General features: G+C 58.0%; 1 protein-coding gene across 14 annotated transcripts in view; it reads left to right on the forward strand.

The window, feature by feature from the left end:
* The window catches only part of WDR20 (WD repeat domain 20), a 66,131-nt gene extending 49,583 nt beyond the window's left edge, over positions 1–16,548 (forward strand). For 6 of the 14 annotated variants that reach the window (XM_030320000.1, XM_030320001.1, XM_030320004.1 and 3 more), the window contains 3 exons: positions 4,802–6,061; positions 14,811–15,067; positions 15,712–16,548. In XM_030320000.1, the coding sequence (XP_030175860.1) occupies positions 4,802–6,061; positions 14,811–14,987 (1,437 nt within the window). In that variant the 3' untranslated portion in view covers positions 14,988–15,067; positions 15,712–16,548. Of the gene's footprint in view, positions 1–4,801; positions 6,062–14,810; positions 15,068–15,711 lie in introns of those variants that run through there. The other 8 variants (XM_030320002.2, XM_030320003.1, XM_030320005.1 and 5 more) reach the window with 4 other exon arrangements.
* Positions 16,549–16,917: the final 369 nt, after the last annotated feature.

Raw genomic sequence — 16,917 nt, forward strand, 5'->3', positions numbered from 1 at the left:
GTTAAACAGCCCATCTTGCCATGCTGCCACCATCCAGTTCAAGACCTTTTTGTCCACACACGGTTGTCACAGCCTCCTAACCGGTTCCTCTCTCCTGCCCCCCCCGCCCTCCGTCTTCCATGCTGTACCTTCTGCCAGGGACAGTGGGACAGTTTCTCTTTATCCCATCGCTTTCCTCTTCAGAAGCCTTCACTTCCTCGCTGTCTTGCAGCCTCACTGTCAGTAGAAACACAGTGTGAGCCACAGATTCAATCTTCTATTTTCTAGTAGCACGTTAAATAAGTTAAAAATAGGTGAAATTCAGATTTTTATTTTCTCTGTATAGTCCAAATATTATTTCAACATTAGGCAATATGAAATTACGAATGAGAGAGTTTCCATAGTTTTTCAAGTTTTCAGAACCCAGTGTCTATTTTACACACACAGCACATCTCACTTCAGACACGCTTCAAGCTCCCAGGGCTTTAAGGTCATGGCCCAAAGCCCCTTAGCCTGAGACTTCACCATCCTGAGCCCTGGTTCCAGTTGCAGACCTCATTCCCTGCAGCTCAGGGCTCCAGCCAAAACAGGTGCCACTCACGTCCCCAGACTGACCCGGACTGCTCCGTCCCGAGCCGCTCTCCATGTGGTCCTTCCTGCCCCAATGTGCTCAGGAACTCTTCAGAAGGGCCCAGCTTCTACTGAGGGGTTTCCTCCCTGTGCGTGTCCAGATCAGGGCCCCATCGATACTGGAGAATCCAACAGGGTAGTCCCGTTCCTTAGCATGGAGCGCTAAAATTCTTTCCCTTTTTCACTAGACATTTTCAGGAGCGAAAATACACCTTTACGGTGTAGCGACCGGGCTTTGTTCTTTGTATTTATCGAATAAAACGTTCCAGGTATTTGTTTCTTAATTTGAAAAAAAGGAGTAAAATGCTTTCTCTTCTCTTCCTTTTTTGTTAAACCCAAACCAAATAATAACCAGAGCTGTTTAAATTCAGGGACTCCGCTAGCTAGGCCTAGAGTGTGCCTCCCTCCCCGGCTGTGCGTCCCAGGTGGGTTCATGTCCTGTTTCTGGGCACCGGCGGGCGTTGGCCCTAGCCTTAGTCGATGCCTGTGGGTGGCACGGGAGACGGCACCCCACCCTGCCCGGTCTGTCCAACCTGCCCTGGTTCCCTTCTTTCCCTCGGATGCCCGGGGCTGGGTTCGCTGCCTGTCCCTGCTCCCAGTCTCCCACTGCACCTGGCAGCCTGCAGCCAGCCCTCACCGCCGGACAGAGTCCCGCCAGGCCCTCCTGCTCCTGCTGGAAATGGAAGTCGCTGTGACCTCCTCCCCATCGGCACCGTGTCTCCTCTCCTTGCTCTGTTTTTCTCCACAGCACTCGGCACCATCAGATCTTGCGGGTCTCACGGTCTTCCCCTCCCACTCGGACGTAAATGCCACACAGGAAGGAATGTCCGTCTGTTTTAATCGGCGCTGTGTCCGTGCCTGGCATGAATGCATTCAGTGAAGAAGAAGAAGAGGGTGGTGAATGAATGAGTGAGTGAACGAGCGAGCGAATGAACGGGTGAGTGGGCGAGTGAATGGGACGGCAGGGAGGTTACCTGACCTCTGTGCGCCTCTGTCTCCTGGTGGGCAGTCCGGGGAGAACATCTGCCTTTCTGTGGGGAAACGGTGCTCTTACATTGCTGATGAAAATACAGGGTTCTGTCCTCCGTGGAAGGCGATTTGGCAGTATCTGTGAAAATCATAGATGTATATACCTTTTGACCCAGCTGTTTTAGTGGGGTTCACCCTGCATGTATGCGCATACCCGTGAAAACTGCCATGTATGCGGGGTCATCCACTGCGACACGCACGTCTGTCAGTGCAGCCATATCATTGAATACTCTGCAGCTGTAGGAGGGAACGAGGACGCTGTCCTTTTTCCTTTTTGAATTTTTTTAATGTTTATTTTTGAGAGAGACAGAGCATGTGTGGGGGAGGGGCAGAGAGAGAGGGAGACACGGAATCGGAAGCGGGCTCCAGGCTCCCAGCTGTCAGCACGGAGCCCGATGTGGGGCTCGAACCCACAAACCGCGAGATCGTGACCTGAGCTGAAGTTGGACGCTTAACCGACCGAGCCACTCAGGCTCCCCGGAAGCTGTCTTTGTACCAGCACAGACAGATGGACAGACATGGTACTGAGCACATCCACATCGGCCTTGTCCGTGGACGCAGACGCTCTGGAGAAAGAAGCAGGAAGCTTAGGAACAGTGACTTGGGGACAGGTGCTCTGGAATGGAGGAGGGGGACGTGAGTAAGGCTTTCTCCGGCAGACTTTCGTGTGCACTGCGAATGGGTCACCTATTCAAACAAAGCAAAAGCTGAGCTTGCAGGGTAATTTTGAGGTGAAAGAGCGTGTGTGCAGAGCCCCTTCCTTACCGGTGCCCGGCACGCAGAGGAGATCCTCCAGTGGGAAGTCGGCACCGCTGTCCGGCGTGCCCCAGACCCGGAGGAGACCCGGGGACCGCCCCTCGAGGCCCGTGCTTTCCCCACGCTTGAGCACGTGACCTGCTAGGGAGCGCCCCTTCCGCCTTCGAGCTGGCGCCGGGGGCCTTGGCTTGTCGCGGTTCGCGGTCGCCTGCGCTGCTGGGCCGGACTGGCAGGTGCTGGGGCAGACCCGTGTGTGCTCAGACGCCCGGCGGGCGCAGAGTGGAGGCTCCGCGGTTTGTCCGTCAGGTGCGCCCACAGATCTGCTGGCACTCATCTCCGTGCCCCTTTTCAGTCGGGGATGAAAGCTCTAAGTGGGTTCTGTCCTCCCAGGAACCTTTGCTGTAACCGTAGTGCTGGAACTATCTCCCTTCACGCCTCACGTTTGTCGGACAGTATTACGAGTTGGAATTCTCACGAATTATTTTTGTTGTGTCTCTTTAAGCGGCACGCGAAATGTTCTAAGCACAGTGCTGGAAGTTTTTAAGTCTGTCCTTAAAAATTTCCACACAGGAGAGAGCGGCAGAGGTGTTGTGCGGGCAGGACCGCGATCTGGCTGTGGTGACGCGTGAGGTGCAGGAACCGAGAGCCGTGGGGTCGGGGGAAGGACGGCGGCCCGGCCGCCCGCCCGCCAGCCCGAGTCGGCGTTGCAGCCCCCGACCGCCTGACCGGGCCGCCACCCCAGGGGCCGAGGGCCACGGCGGCCTGAGGCCTGCTGGGGCAGCCTGGGCCCGGTGGGTACAGCAGGGTCCGATGGGTGGGGAAGGCCCCGAAGTCACCTCTGGAACCTCTTGTGGAGAAGCAGTGAAGGCCTGAGGGAGACCCTGCCAGAGTGGTCGCTGGGCTTTCAGGTTGCCCGCGTCGGAGTAGGTCAGGTGCCTTTTGGGGGCGGGTAGGAAGGGAAAGAGGGACGAGAACGTCGGCTGTGTCCCCAAGGCCAGCTTGTGCGTCTGTGTTAATTAAGGGGGCCGGCCGGGCCGGCCTGCAGCTCCCACACCGGGGCAGTGAGCAGCGTCACCTGCCGCTCGGTGACCCCTGCCCGACCCCCCGGGCCCCGCGTGCCGTGCAGGGCCAGGCCTCCCTCCTCTCCCCTTGCGTGGTCTAGTAATCTGCAGGAGCTTGCAGGGTTCGTTCATCTCTTCTGTGAAGACAACAGGTTATTTCACGTTCTGTGATTTTCTGTAAGAGGCTGCGCACGCAGGATGTGCGCGCCAGGCAGATGGCGGGGGAGGGAGGGCGGTTTGCGTCGGCCCTGAGGCTCGGGCTGGGAGTCCCGGCCGCTGGGTGAAGCGGTACGTTCCACCCACCGGGGTCTGCTGGGCTCCCGGGGAGACGGGTGCCGGGAATGTTTGGGAGGAGGAGTGTCTACAAACGTGGGAGTCTTAGGCACTTGTGGATGGTTTCTGGTGATGTGATCGGGGACCGGGCACCCCGGAGAGGGGCACCGTGAGCCCCGCGGCCAGGTCCGCCAGCCGGGCAGCGCGCGCTTCTTGTGCCTTGGGGTGGTTTTTACTTTGGCCTTTTGTTCTCTGGTTTTAAAGGCCGGACTCCCGATGTGTGCTTTTTAAAGGAACGGCTGGTCAGTGGAGCAGAAATTAGCACGGAGCAGAGCGGCCGTGGGCAGGCACATCCTCCTGCATCAATCGCCTGTTTGTTTCTTTAAACACCACCCTGTTCCAGAGAAGATTTGGAGGAAGTGCTTAGAAAGATGCACACAGGACAGCGACTGGGAGTGAGGAAGTTTCAGTGAAGCCAGGGCTGAGGTGGAGCCCAGGAAGTGTGCGTTGAAGTCCCGTGTGCTGTTGCCAGCGGCTGCACAGGGACTGCCCACCCTGGAGCGGCCACAGCAGGGGGGCAGGTGTAGTCAGCACATGACTTACATCGCCGCCATAAGACGCAGAGGGGCCAGGAGGCGTAGCGCTCCCCGCTGTGAGGACCGCGAGGTTTTCCCGGGGGTCTTCGTAGAGAGGATGCTGTGTGTAGGTGCCAGGAATCACAGATTCAGACGCTCCTAGCCTAAGAAACGAAAGTTGCCCGGGGGCTGGCCCTGTGACCAGTGTGTCCCAGCGCCTGGTACAGTGTGTGGCTCAGAGTAGGCTGTCGACAGTGTGTGTGGAATGACTGACTCCCTCAGCGAAAGCCAGTGGCCTAACGCCCAAGCGCGATTCTAGAGAGTAATTCCACAAGGGGCCCAGATGCTCTTCGCTGGCCTGGCCGACCGCGGGATAGAGAGTGCAGTGGTGCCTGGACGGACTTCCCTTCTCACCGAGAAGCAGACCCGTTTCTTGCTGGAAAAGTAGACCGTTAAAGCTGCTCCATTGTGATAACTTGTTCTCCTTTGTCTTCACAGAGACTAATAGACAAGTCACGCGTAACCTGTGTCAAATGGGTTCCCGGTTCGGAAAGCCTTTTCCTAGTAGCCCACGCCAGTGGGAACATGTACTTGTATAATGTGGAGCACACTTGTGGTACCACAGCCCCCCACTACCAGCTTCTGAAGCAGGGCGAGAGCTTTGCCGTGCACACTTGCAAGAGCAAATCCACGAGGAACCCTCTCCTTAAGTGGACGGTGGGCGAGGGGGCCCTCAACGAGTTTGCTTTCTCCCCAGACGGCAAGTTCTTGGCGTGTGTGAGCCAGGACGGGTTCCTGCGGGTGTTCAACTTCGACTCGGTGGAGTTGCACGGCACGATGAAGAGCTACTTCGGGGGCCTGCTGTGTGTGTGCTGGAGCCCGGACGGCAAGTACATCGTGACGGGGGGCGAGGACGACCTGGTGACGGTCTGGTCTTTCGTAGACTGCCGAGTGATAGCTAGAGGCCACGGGCACAAATCCTGGGTCAGTGTTGTGGCGTTTGACCCCTATACCACTAGCGTGGAAGAGAGCGACCCCATGGAGTTTAGTGGCAGCGATGAGGACTTCCAGGACCTCCTCCATTTCGGCAGAGATCGAGCCAATAGCACGCAGTCCAGGCTGTCGAAACGGAACTCGGCCGAGAGCCGCCCCGTCAGCGTCACGTACCGGTTCGGCTCCGTGGGCCAGGACACGCAGCTCTGCCTCTGGGACCTCACGGAAGACATCCTTTTCCCCCACCAGCCGCTCTCGAGAGCAAGGACACACACAAATGTCATGAACGCCACGAGCCCTCCCGCCGGCAGCACTGGGAACAGCGTCACGACGCCCGGCAACTCCGCGCCCCCGCCCCTGCCCCGCTCCAACAGCCTCCCGCATTCCACCGTCTCCAGCGCCGGCAGCAAGAGCAGCGTGGCCGACGGGGCCATCGCTTCCGGGGTCAGCAAATTCGCGACACTCTCCCTGCACGACCGGAAGGACAGGCACCATGAGAAAGACCACAAGCGAAACCATAGCATGGGACACATTTCCAGCAAGAGCAGCGACAAACTGAACCTGGTTACTAAAACCAAAACGGACCCCGCTAAAACCCTGGGGACGCCCCTGTGTCCTCGGATGGAAGACGTTCCCTTGTTAGAGCCGCTCATCTGTAAAAAGATAGCACACGAAAGACTGACTGTGTTAATTTTTCTTGAAGACTGTCTAGTCACTGCTTGTCAGGAGGGATTTATTTGCACATGGGGAAGGCCTGGTAAAGTGGTAAGTTTTAATCCTTAATGCTGCACCAGATCTAGAACTCGAATAGGTAGTGATTTTTTTCTTGCGGGAGGGTGGGGTGTACAATGAATGTGAATGGCACTTCGTACTCTTAATGTAAATCTAAATGCATCAGAGCCATAATTTTGGATACTGCATGCCATGTAATTCTGAATCATTTGATAATTCAACTTAGAACGTTTAAAAAAATATAATCAAACTAATTGCCAGCCAAGTCAGTCACCCTCCTGGGAATATATAGAGTCCCAAGGTTAGCGTTCCTGTATTAGACGACTTCGATTTTAGGAAAATCATGACCGTGTGGGGAACAATGACTTTCAATGCTAAAATTAAAATTTCTGCTTTAACTGGAATATTTTTGCTTAACTACTCAATTAGAATGTTGTACACCTGATCGGAGTGTGTGTTCAGTATGGGCGGCCATTAATTGTCATTTATAGGCCAGTTTTTATCTTAATCATAAAATGTTTAGGAATCTATGAAATTTAACTTTAGGAACAAAGCATTCAGCAGGGTTGATTGATATTATTTTTACATTGTTCTGGCAATCCACAGAAAGAGAAGAGCCTTAATTTTTAAAACCCATTTTAGTCATTTTATGACAATTAAAATTGTTTATTAATAAACATCTTTTTTCAAAGAAGCAGTTTGTAGCACTTTGATTGAGAATCTGTGCACTAAACAAAACCCCACACTCCTCCGAGCCTGGCTGTCCTGGGGACCGTGGGCCGAGGGCGCCAGCAGCGGTGGTCACAAGTGCCTGTTGCCACAGAAGCCGAGACCCTTCACGTTGGATGCGTTTTTTGCTTATGTTTTTTTTTTCCAACAAGGGAAAGGCGGTTTTGGTTTCTTTTGTGTTTTTTTTGTTTTGTTTTTTGTTTTCTCGTGTGTGTGTGGGTTTTGTTGTTGTTGTTGTTTGACGATGTTTTTTGGTCAAAAAGGCACGACCGTGGCCCGGGACAGACTCCGCAGCCCCGTTTTGTGAAGATTCCAGGCGCTTCCAGAGGGGGCGCTGGTCTGGGTTTTGTTTTCCCGCCCAGAGTGGGGGGGGGCGCAGGTGCAGGTTGCCCCCTTCTCTTCTTACTGGACGGCTGTCGTGGCTCCGCCTGGGCTCTGTCCTCAGTGGCTTCCTGCCGGAGGGCCTCACCCCTGGCCCTGGTGGCCTCGTGGCTGCTCGGGAGAGCCGTGGGAGCGGCCGTGGGTGCTTCCCTCCGGGGGACCCCGAGCTGCTTCTGCCCGGGTGCTGCAGTCTCGGGTTCTCACGCCCGTGGTCCCGATTACCTGTGCGAGGAGTTGCAAGTTCCAGTTTCACCTGGAGGACCCGGTTCTTTGAGCTGCGTGTCTTAGGTTCAAGACGGCGGTTATCTTGTTAACTTATTTTGGTCGTTTCGGTTTGTTTTCTGTGTTGCACACCTTTGTGATGAAGCCTAGAGATGCTGCTCGTTGACACCGGTTTGAGTAGTGGCTGCGATTCAGCGAAGCAGACACCGGGGGGCTTTCCTGTCTCTGCAGCGCCCAGCTCTGGTGCCGGAGCAGCGGCTGTGTGTGCTCTTCCCGCAGCCCGTCCCCACCTTCCCCGGGCCCCCGCTTCCCGGGCCCCCGCTTCCCGGGCCTGCTTGCCTCCCCCCGCGCCTCCCGCTGGGGCCATCCGCTCTACCCACCCTGCCCCTTGAATGCGAGGGGTTTCTGTTACCGATGGCAGTGCTCTGCCCCGCGAGAAGCCTGCTGGCCTGCCGGGGGCATCTCGCCCCTGCCGTTTGTGCGTCGTGTCCCCGGGTATATGTTCGTGTCCCGTTGGCTTGTAAGATACGGTCCTCTGTTCCTAAATGTTAACTGACCTAAGGTTAGCAAAGTCAGCCGGCCTTGGGGACGGTTTCAACTTTGGAAGCGAAATCAGGCTGTCGGATGGAGAGATTCGTAGCCAGCACTCCAGGTGTGGTTTTACATCGTTTTAGAGATTTCATTTCAAATGCTTCTGAGGCATTGAGTATGCAGTTTCAAAATTCAGGACTTGTATTTGGCCCAGGTAACGAGTGGCTGGTCCCAGGTAAGTAGCCTTCGTGGGGAAGCTTATGCTGACCTGGTTCTGAGGGCATCGCTCCAAAGCCGTGATGGGTGCGCTTTCTGGGGACCGGGTGCTCTCTGATCCCTTTCACCCCCTGGCACCCTTAGCTGCACGGGCTGCGGTAAGGGAGGGACGGCTCGGGGGGCACTGCTGGGCGACCCAGGCGGAGTCTGTCGGTGGGAGTCGGGGGCAGGAGAGGCAAGAGGAGGAGAGTATGGTTTCCTTAAAATCAGGCCTCGACATGTGCTAATAGGAGCCCGTGGTGTTTCTCTCCCCAACCCCCTCCCCCCACCCAGTGTTAAAGACCATGGTCCTGTCACAGTTTGGGATTTGGGGCTTGGTCACAATCTTGTTCTTCCAGTTTCTGGGGTCCCCTCTCCGGGGACTTGCTGGGTGTCAGGAGCTGGGGAGCGCCGCATGGCCCGCTCTTGTGACACCCACCCCCTTTCCTGCAATCCGGAGGAGCAGGAGTAGAGCTGCTGGCCGCTGGCGGAGGGGGCGCTTGGAGGGGCGGGCCTCCCTTAGACTGGCTTCCCATGATGACTCCTGCAGCTGTGGGGTGCGGGGAGGGGGGCCCCCGGGGTCCTGATCTCAGGTGTGTAGGGCCCAGGGCCAAGCTGCTTCCACGGTGGCCCTGGGGTGATTTTGTAGTTTCCGCACCAAACTTGGAGCTCCCTCACTGAAACTGTTTCAGGTGTTTTTGCTTAAATATTATCCTGAGCAAGAATATCTTTTCTAACCCGACTTCTGGAATAGAACAGCTTTTGGCAAGAGGAGGCCGTTACTGCTTGGCCAGCACAGCTTTCCTATCGTGCGTGGTCCTTTCTGCCTGCCCTGCCCCGGCTCGCCTCTCTCCAGCCTGCCGTGCTGTGGCTTCCGAGCCCCCCGGCCACCCCAGCCCTTCTCTGAGATCCTCCCTTACTCAGGGGCAGGGGGGTTAAAATCCCTTCGAGGGCTGGAGAGAGAAGCCTTTGGAAAACGCTGCCTTCTTCTAAAAGCAGATGTGTAAGAGGCAGTGGGCAGACTCCGGAAAAACAATCAGTAACTTTGGGTTCTACATTCACTTAAATAGTGGTAAAGAATCCTAATTTTGTCTCGTGTGCTGATTGAAGCTTCTAGCGTTTTTGAAATGTTCTGTGCGCCATTGCCTGGAGCTGAGCGTCCGCGCCTCTGACGGGAAAGGGGAGTCAGCTCTTCAGGGGCCACAGGAGCGAAGCGCCTCGAGGCTCCACCTGTCTGCGGGCCTGCACACACGTCCCGGGGGACCCGAGTCCCAGCTGGCGGGTAGCCGGGCAGCCGCACCCCCGGTTCCTCCACTGAATCGTTAAGACCCTCGTCAGAGTTGGTGCAGAAATCGGTGGAGCTGCTCGGTCAGACGTCTGCACCGCGTACGGGGCTCCCCTCTCGCCTTGGGAGGGAGACGTTCGGTTCTTTGTTGGGGAGGCTCAGAGGGTGAGGGGGGAAAGCCTGAGGGTCAGGGAGGGCCGGGGAGGGCACCCGAGAAGGACCTAGCAGCAGAGTTCCCCGGGCTCTTCCGGGAGAGAGGCGCGGAACGCAGCGTCCCGCTCTGCGCCCGAGGGCTCGGCACTGCCCCGCCCCTCCTGGCCTCTGAGCCACTGTCCCGCGTGTGGGCTGCGCCCACTGTCGGGGTGTCCTCCCTCAGCAGGGAGCCTCCACGTGCGTGTGGTGGGCTTGATAAGTAACCTGGCAGCGTCAGCCGTCCCGGGGGCACATCAGGGACTGATTGGCGAGGCCCCCCGTCAGCACGCCTGTCGCACTGGACTGCTTGGGACTGTCATGTGTTCGGGTCGTCAGGGGGCTCAGCGCCGTGAGCCCGGTGATGGCCCGCGAGCGCCAATGGCAGGCTGGAGAACGGGGTCCAGGGCTTGCGTTGAAAAGCACTTGGGTTCAGAGCCCAGGTTCTGAGCCGTAAGAAAATGCACCCTCCCCCGACCCTGTGGAGGGGACAGTCCCCCTGGTACCTCGGTCACGCTCCAGCTGCTGCCTCTAAAGGAAGAATTTCCTGCGTTTTTTATTTCTGTATACCTAAGTTTATTAAGGACTGCTGTGTTAGGTGGCATCGTATAAAATTGTATGATTATTTACGTTTAATGAAAATCAGAAGTGAAATTTGTGTCCTTTGTTACGTTTTCATCTAACTTCTTGACAAATAAATTTGATGAAGAGGCTTCCTAACGTGACATGCTGGTAAGTTAAGTTCTTAACTGTTACAGTAATTAATGAGGCTTTCATGGCAGTATTGGTGATTTCTCACGTTAAGAAAACGGTGTTTGTGTGGCACTGTCTTGGGTCTTAGCTGTTCCCTCGTCCCCGTCGCGGCCGGGGCCTCCCCGCCCACGCGTGTCCCCAGGCGCTCGGGGGCCCTCTGTCCGTAAACGCGTGCCAACACCGGACGCGTGGACAGTTTCCAGTGGTCACTTCCACAGCAAGGCTGTACGGCAGTCCCAGCTGGCCGGAGAAGGAAGCTTCTCGGTGCTTGTTCGTGTCGAGAGCTCCAACAGCCACGGGAGTTCCCACACTTCCGCCCAGTTCCGCGTCCTCGTGACTGGAGACTCACTGCTCCGAGCGGCAGAGGTGCCGACGGTCCCGTCTGGGCGAGGGCTGCCGACGGACTCCTCGGCCGCGCCGGGTGAAGGTTCTTGGCGACGGCGCGGACGCGCGAGGGGGCGGCCTGGGCCGCCAGCGGCTCGGCGTCGGGCGTCCCGTTGGGTCCCCTGGCCAGTAGCTGGGGGCACCGAGGCGGGCCGGCTCCTGGAGGAGCTCCTGTCCCGGGCTGTCCTCGTCTTCCTCCTCGTCTCACATGGCCCGCCTGAGGCCTCGTGGCCGCCGTGGAGCCGTCCTTCCGGAGACGCCCGGCCCACGTGGGGTGGGAAGAGTCAGCGGTTCGCCTCGTCCTGCAGGGAGGTGTTCTCCCCCCGCCCCCGGCCCCCCAGCTGCACCCCGGCCTCTCTGGCCCTGAGCCCCTCGAGGCCGGACTCCAGCCTGGATCTGCAAGGGCCCCGGAGGCTGTGGGAGGTCACCTGCTCGGGCCCCGGGGCTGCTCCTTGACAGGAGACGTTCGGGCCTGGAGCTCCCTCCGGGCTGCCTCTCCGCGTGCTCCGGGGGCTGGACCCCGAACCCTCTGACGGTGCCGTCCTCCCGAGCGCCCGGCGCGAGGTGTCGTGCACTTCGCCTCTCACGCTAAGCTGCCAGCGCAGACGAGCCTGTCGCTCGTCCGCCCTCACAGCGGCCGACCTGATCTCCCGACAGCAACAGCATGTTTTTCCCTTAGCGGGGAGTAGCTTTTCGGCCCTAAACGCTGCAAGGTTGACAGCAAGTTGAGAAAGACACACGCGACGTTTTAATCTTTTAAAAATAGTCTGTGCCTTGAAAAAATACTCCATCCTCCCGTGTGTCTGCCTGTGGGAAGAAACCGTTGATTGTGGACCCGTGGTCTCCTGCAAGGGACAGAGCCTCTGGAGGCGCCCGGTCCCCTCCCCTCCTCGAGTGCTGGTGGCCTCCAGACCAGCATCTCGCTCTGGGTGGGGGCCAGGGTGGCTGAGACCCTCTTGAAGCGACTCCAGCCAGAGGCGCTTTTAGGGTCACAAGAGCGTCCCCTCCTCCTGCCATAGGAAGGGGGTGCTTTTTCCCCAGGCAGAGTTCTGAGCTGCCCCGACATGCTTGTGCCCCAAGAAAGCCTTTTGCCCGGATGTCTGAAAAGAGCATCATTTTCTCCGGGTGAGTTTCTCTTGAGGCATCAGGCCGAGTGGTCTCCCTGGGGGAAATTGTCACCCCCGATGTGACCTGTCGTTGGGCAGATCAAGGCTACCACAGGGACAGGGTCTGTTTACTGCCCAGCAGGAGCCAAGGCCCCAGGCCCAAAGTGAGCAGTGGGTCGGGGGCCACGAGGGGCCCTGGGGGGGGGGGGGGGGCGTTGTGGGGGGGGTCACCCTTGCGGGGAACCAGGGCTGTGCTGTGCCCACCCCTGTGCCCACCCCTGACCCTGCGGTCTGGGGCTTCGGCTCCGCCAGGCTTCCACGGGCTCTTCATGCAGCGCTTGGGTCATGCGAGCCGTGAGGGTCTCGTGGAGGGTCAGGCAAGAGGGGTGTGTGGCTCGGGCGTTCTGTAAGAAGTTAGACTGCTGAGATTTCTCACTGTGCCCGTGCCATCTGTAGAAGGACATCAATTTACAAATGGCATCTGCCTTTTAGTCTCTGTGTGACCGAGAGCTGGAGTATCTCCTCGCTTAATTTTCGAGTGAGATCTCTAGCGGCAATAAAACGGCAAGTCTGGTGACGGCGGGACAGCCTAATTAGACTCCGGATTGTCACTATTCCGGTAACCACTTCCTTCCTGGGGCCCGATAGGGTGTTAGGCAGATTTGCGGGGTCTGGGCCGGGGCAGACTTGCTGTTCGTGAAACTGGTCCCCACACCGCTGAGGACACCGACACGGCAAGGTCGTCGGGCAGGCCAGACGGGCACGGCTGTCTCTAAACCGGGCCTGGTCTTTGCTGTCCCCTCCCCGTGAAAATAACCAGTGAGGACGCAGTGAAGTGCAAGCCGGCCTCGGGAGCAGGCAGACCGGGCGGCAGGGCCACTGTGCGTCTGCCACGGATGGCGGGTCCGGGGACCCCCCCCCCCCCTCCGGACGTGCCCCAAACTGTTCTTACGTGATGATGGCAGCTGGCCTCCCTCCTGAGAGTGGTCTGGTCTCTGTTGGGGGCCTGTGTGTGTTCTCCTTCTCTTTGTCCCCCCAGTAACCTTTAAAGCACGGCGTACAGAGAGAAGGTGAGCTTGACGTTGAATTTTTGTTTGAGCGGCAGTCTTTCCCCGGTGCCTCTGCTGTCCATCACGGCAAAGCGAGTTCCATCTGTAGGAGGCGAACGGGTGTGGGTCTGCGTCCCACTGACCTCCGCTGCCGGTGGCGAGACCCGGCCCTCGCCCGCTGCCTGTGTCAGACGCGCCCTCGTGCCCTCCGAGGAACGTCACGGACCTTCACCCGCACACCAGAAGCACCTGCACCCCGGGGTTCGGGGCTCCCTGGGCGGGGCCTGGGTGGCCCGCCGGTGGTCCTGCTTCCGCCATTCTGTCCCTTCTCCCTTTGCTCTGGTTGAGGGCTCCAGGGAGCCCTCGGGTCTCTCACCCACAGCCGGTCCTGGCATCCCGGGCTGCTCTCCAGCTCGGTACCCGAGGGGCGGCACCCTGGGGGTGGGTCTCTGGTGCGCACTGCTGCACCGTGTCCGTTATTAAAGATTCGTTCACCAGGGTTGACATCGGAAGGGCTAATAACCCTGTTATCCGGACCCTGCCGCTCCCTGGACATGTGGCAGTAGAGGGTTGTTGTGAGGAGGGGTGGCGTTGGGGTGGTCGCTCGCTTAGCTAACCTTCACGGTCTGTTTCGAGCCTGGGCCTCACGGACAGCGGGGCCGCAGGGGGTCGTTCCTGTGGGGTTGAGGCTTCAGCCAACGGAAGCCGCAGAATGAGTGTGTGTGTGTGTGTGTGTGTCGCCTAGGAGGAGAGGAGAGCGGGCCTCCCTGCCGGGCCCCAAAGACGAGGCAGCATCTCGGGGGAGAGGAGATGGTCAGCCAGTGGAGGCGCCGTGTCCCTGCTGATGTCAGGCCCAGGAAGCCGGGGCCCCCGGCCACCTCCGTGCCTTAGCACCCGCCCTCCACGGGAACTGCACACCCACAACTGGAGAGAGGCTAAGGCGTGGGGCGGGCGGTGGAGGGGGTGGTGTTGGGCGGCCAGGCCCACGCTCGGCACCACAGCCTGTCGTCGAGGGCCACCTGTGGCCACAGAGCACCGGGAACGGGGCCGGGCCGAACGGAGATGTGCTACAGCGCCCGCCTCAAAGGCTTTGTGGGAAAAAATAACGTCAAGTCCGTCATTCGTAATTTTTAAATTGATTCTGTGTTGAAATAACATGGGATATATTAGGTTAAATATATTGTTTCACCTTTTTCTCAGTTGTTAAATGTGCTACTAGAATTTTAAATTTCACACGTGGCTTGCCTTGACCTTGTGTTGGACCAGGCCGGTCTAGAGATAACACCTTCCCTAATATGTGTGTGTGTGTGGGGGGGGGTGCCTTTCTCAGAGAGTCCTTGGTATTTAAATAAGTGCAGCCACCGCTGAGCAGGGTGTGTGGCTCTGTCCCCAGACCGGATCGTGGTTCTCCCGTTGGCGGGAGGAGCGGAGTACTTTTCTCTGGTTTGGAGAGAAAAGCGAGGTCTTTATTTTGTAGACTTGACAAGCTGTCCAGGACACCCCGTAGCTCTGTTAGTCGGAATCACCTGAAACCTTGACGAGGGAGGCGGCGCATCCTTGTGTTAAAGGTTTCCTCACGTCGCCACCGAGAGGGCGTCGGGCCTTGCCGGCCTCCCCGCCGCTCCGTGGAGGCTGGGAGGCGGCCCCGGTCAGCTGCGGCCCGAGGTCGGGTGTGCTGAGCCGTCTGTCCCGCGGCCCCTTGATGGGCGGAGCAGGAAACACGGGGGGCGCGTCCGACCAGGCTTGTGCTCCCAGACGCCCTGCGCGGGGCTCGGTTGTCACACCCCGTTGGCCCTTGGCTTCCTGATCGTGTCCAGAGTCACGGGGGGGGGGGGCAGTCTGAAGAAACGAGGCGTGAGCGGGGGGGCCAGCGACTTACCCGGCTTCCCTCCGGCCAGGTGTGGGTGCGACCCCGGGGTGTCCGCACAAGTGCAGTGGGTGAAAACACAGCCGCGGTTGCGTGGAGTTCAAGGCTCATCGTGGGTCCACGAGTCACCGACGGAAGCATTTTTGGGGGCAGCGTAAGCGTGTTCACAGAGCCGAAAAGCTGTAGCTTCAGCGTTGCCCTCTTGTGACCTGAAACTTCTCCGCGACGGTCGCCCGCCAGCCCGTGACGGAACTCCGTGATGAGCACACACGCTCACCCACGCCCACGGTTAGCTCTCGGCCACGGCCCCGCTCACACGTGGAGTGCCAGAGGCCTCCTGCCTGCCGGGAGGGGCCGCCCCGTGGCACACACACCACCTCCTGCACCCTGTTCCCCGAGCCGACACAGAGCGGGTGTGGGCCGCGTTCTGGGCCTCCCCACCCGTGGCCCAGATCCTTCTCTGTCCACCGGCCGAGTCCACGCTGGTGCTAAAGCCGGGGATGGGGTGGGGGGGCACCACCGTCGCACCCCAACCAGAGCACGTCGACCGGCTCGCGGGGCCGGGTGTGCAGGTGGGGTGGCCGTGGGCGCCAACGGGGACCTCTCCTGGGGACCTCGCCGTGGCCGTGAGCCGCGGCCTCTGGGGAGGGTGGCGTACGGCCGCCCCTTGCCTTCGGGCCCACGACGTGCTGGGGACCCTGGGCCAGCCCTGCCCACCGGAGGACAGCCAGGCAGGGGCCGGGTTCAGTGGCTCCTGATTAGTTAGGAATGTCACACAATGACATGAATGACAATGAAGTAGAGGACAGAGGACACTGGCTGACAGGCCGACAGGGTAACTCTGGTCACGCGAGCCGGCTGGCGAAGGAGGAGTGTGGCTTTCTTGGCTGCCCCGTGTTTTGCTGGATTAATGTAAACTGCTTTGTTTGCAGGGCTTATTGTCATCCCAAAACCAGGCCAGCTCTCCAGGTGGAACTGTAGTATAGTGACCCACGCGGTCCTGAGGGAGCGACGGACGGAGGCGGGAGCCCCGGGCGCGGACACTCGCGGAGGCAGCTGTCACCCGGAGTCGTGGGAAGACCCTCGGGGCCCGCTCGAAACCGCCTTCTCTGCCACTCACCCAAAGAAGCCGTTGCCATTTTTAAATCGTTCTTGTGGGGCTGCAGTAAAAAATAAGAAATGGGATTTTCTTGCTTTTTACTCGAAAGTTCAATGTAATTAAAATCTCATATATATATGTGTGTGTGTGTGTATATATCCATACATATATATATATATATTTAGTATATACATACATACATAGTGTAAAATGTTTCTTGGACAAGAAATCCCCTTAAACTCAACTCTTACAAATAGCACTTCACTCTGGTTTTGCACTGATGTCTTTATACTTAGGTGGTCAGGAGGCAACCCGGAGGGCACTCGTGAAAGTTGTCACCTTCTGACGGGAATCTGCCATTCAGGACGGTGGATGCTGCGATCTGAGATCTTCACGAGTCGTTTGCACTTAAAATAGTTCACTGCTGTTAGGAAATGACTTTAAATATGGGTCTTACGGACTCACGGCCCTCCAGGGTGTATAGATGCTTTTTAATCTTAACATTTATTTTAATACTGTTGTTTCCAGTGTAGTCTGGCTCTGTATTATATGTACAAATAATGGAATTCTTCTGGGGGACGTGGTTACTTCACCAGTAATTTTCATCAATTTAAGAGTGATATTTCTAATTCATGAAAAAAATATTAATATTAAAACTATCTTGAATACACTATTTGTTTATCTTTTGTCAAGTCGGCTCCATTTTTAATGTAACCTTTTGTTCAATTAAAGTTTGGTATAAAATTACCCGTCCTTTTTCCACCACGTTCCCGGAAGCCCTCTCTGCTGGCGGTGCCCCGGCCAGGACGGGCCGCTCGAGCGAGCGCGGCTCAGCTGGAGAGTTCCGTGGCCCCGTCTTCAGGCTCACCGTCACGGCCGTCGTGGGTGCCTGCACGTGTGCGGACGGGCTCCGGCGAATCGTTCTTTCCTTCCGGCTTTAAGGCCCGGCTGTTGTCATTGGAAGCCCGTGAGCGCTCGTCCGTCCGTCGGCCTCTGGGGAGCGTGGAGGGCTCCGTTCCCCGCGGGGACTGAGGGCCCC

This window comes from Lynx canadensis, chromosome B3 (assembly GCF_007474595.2).
Source record: "Lynx canadensis isolate LIC74 chromosome B3, mLynCan4.pri.v2, whole genome shotgun sequence".
Classification (NCBI taxonomy): Eukaryota; Metazoa; Chordata; class Mammalia; order Carnivora; family Felidae; genus Lynx; species Lynx canadensis.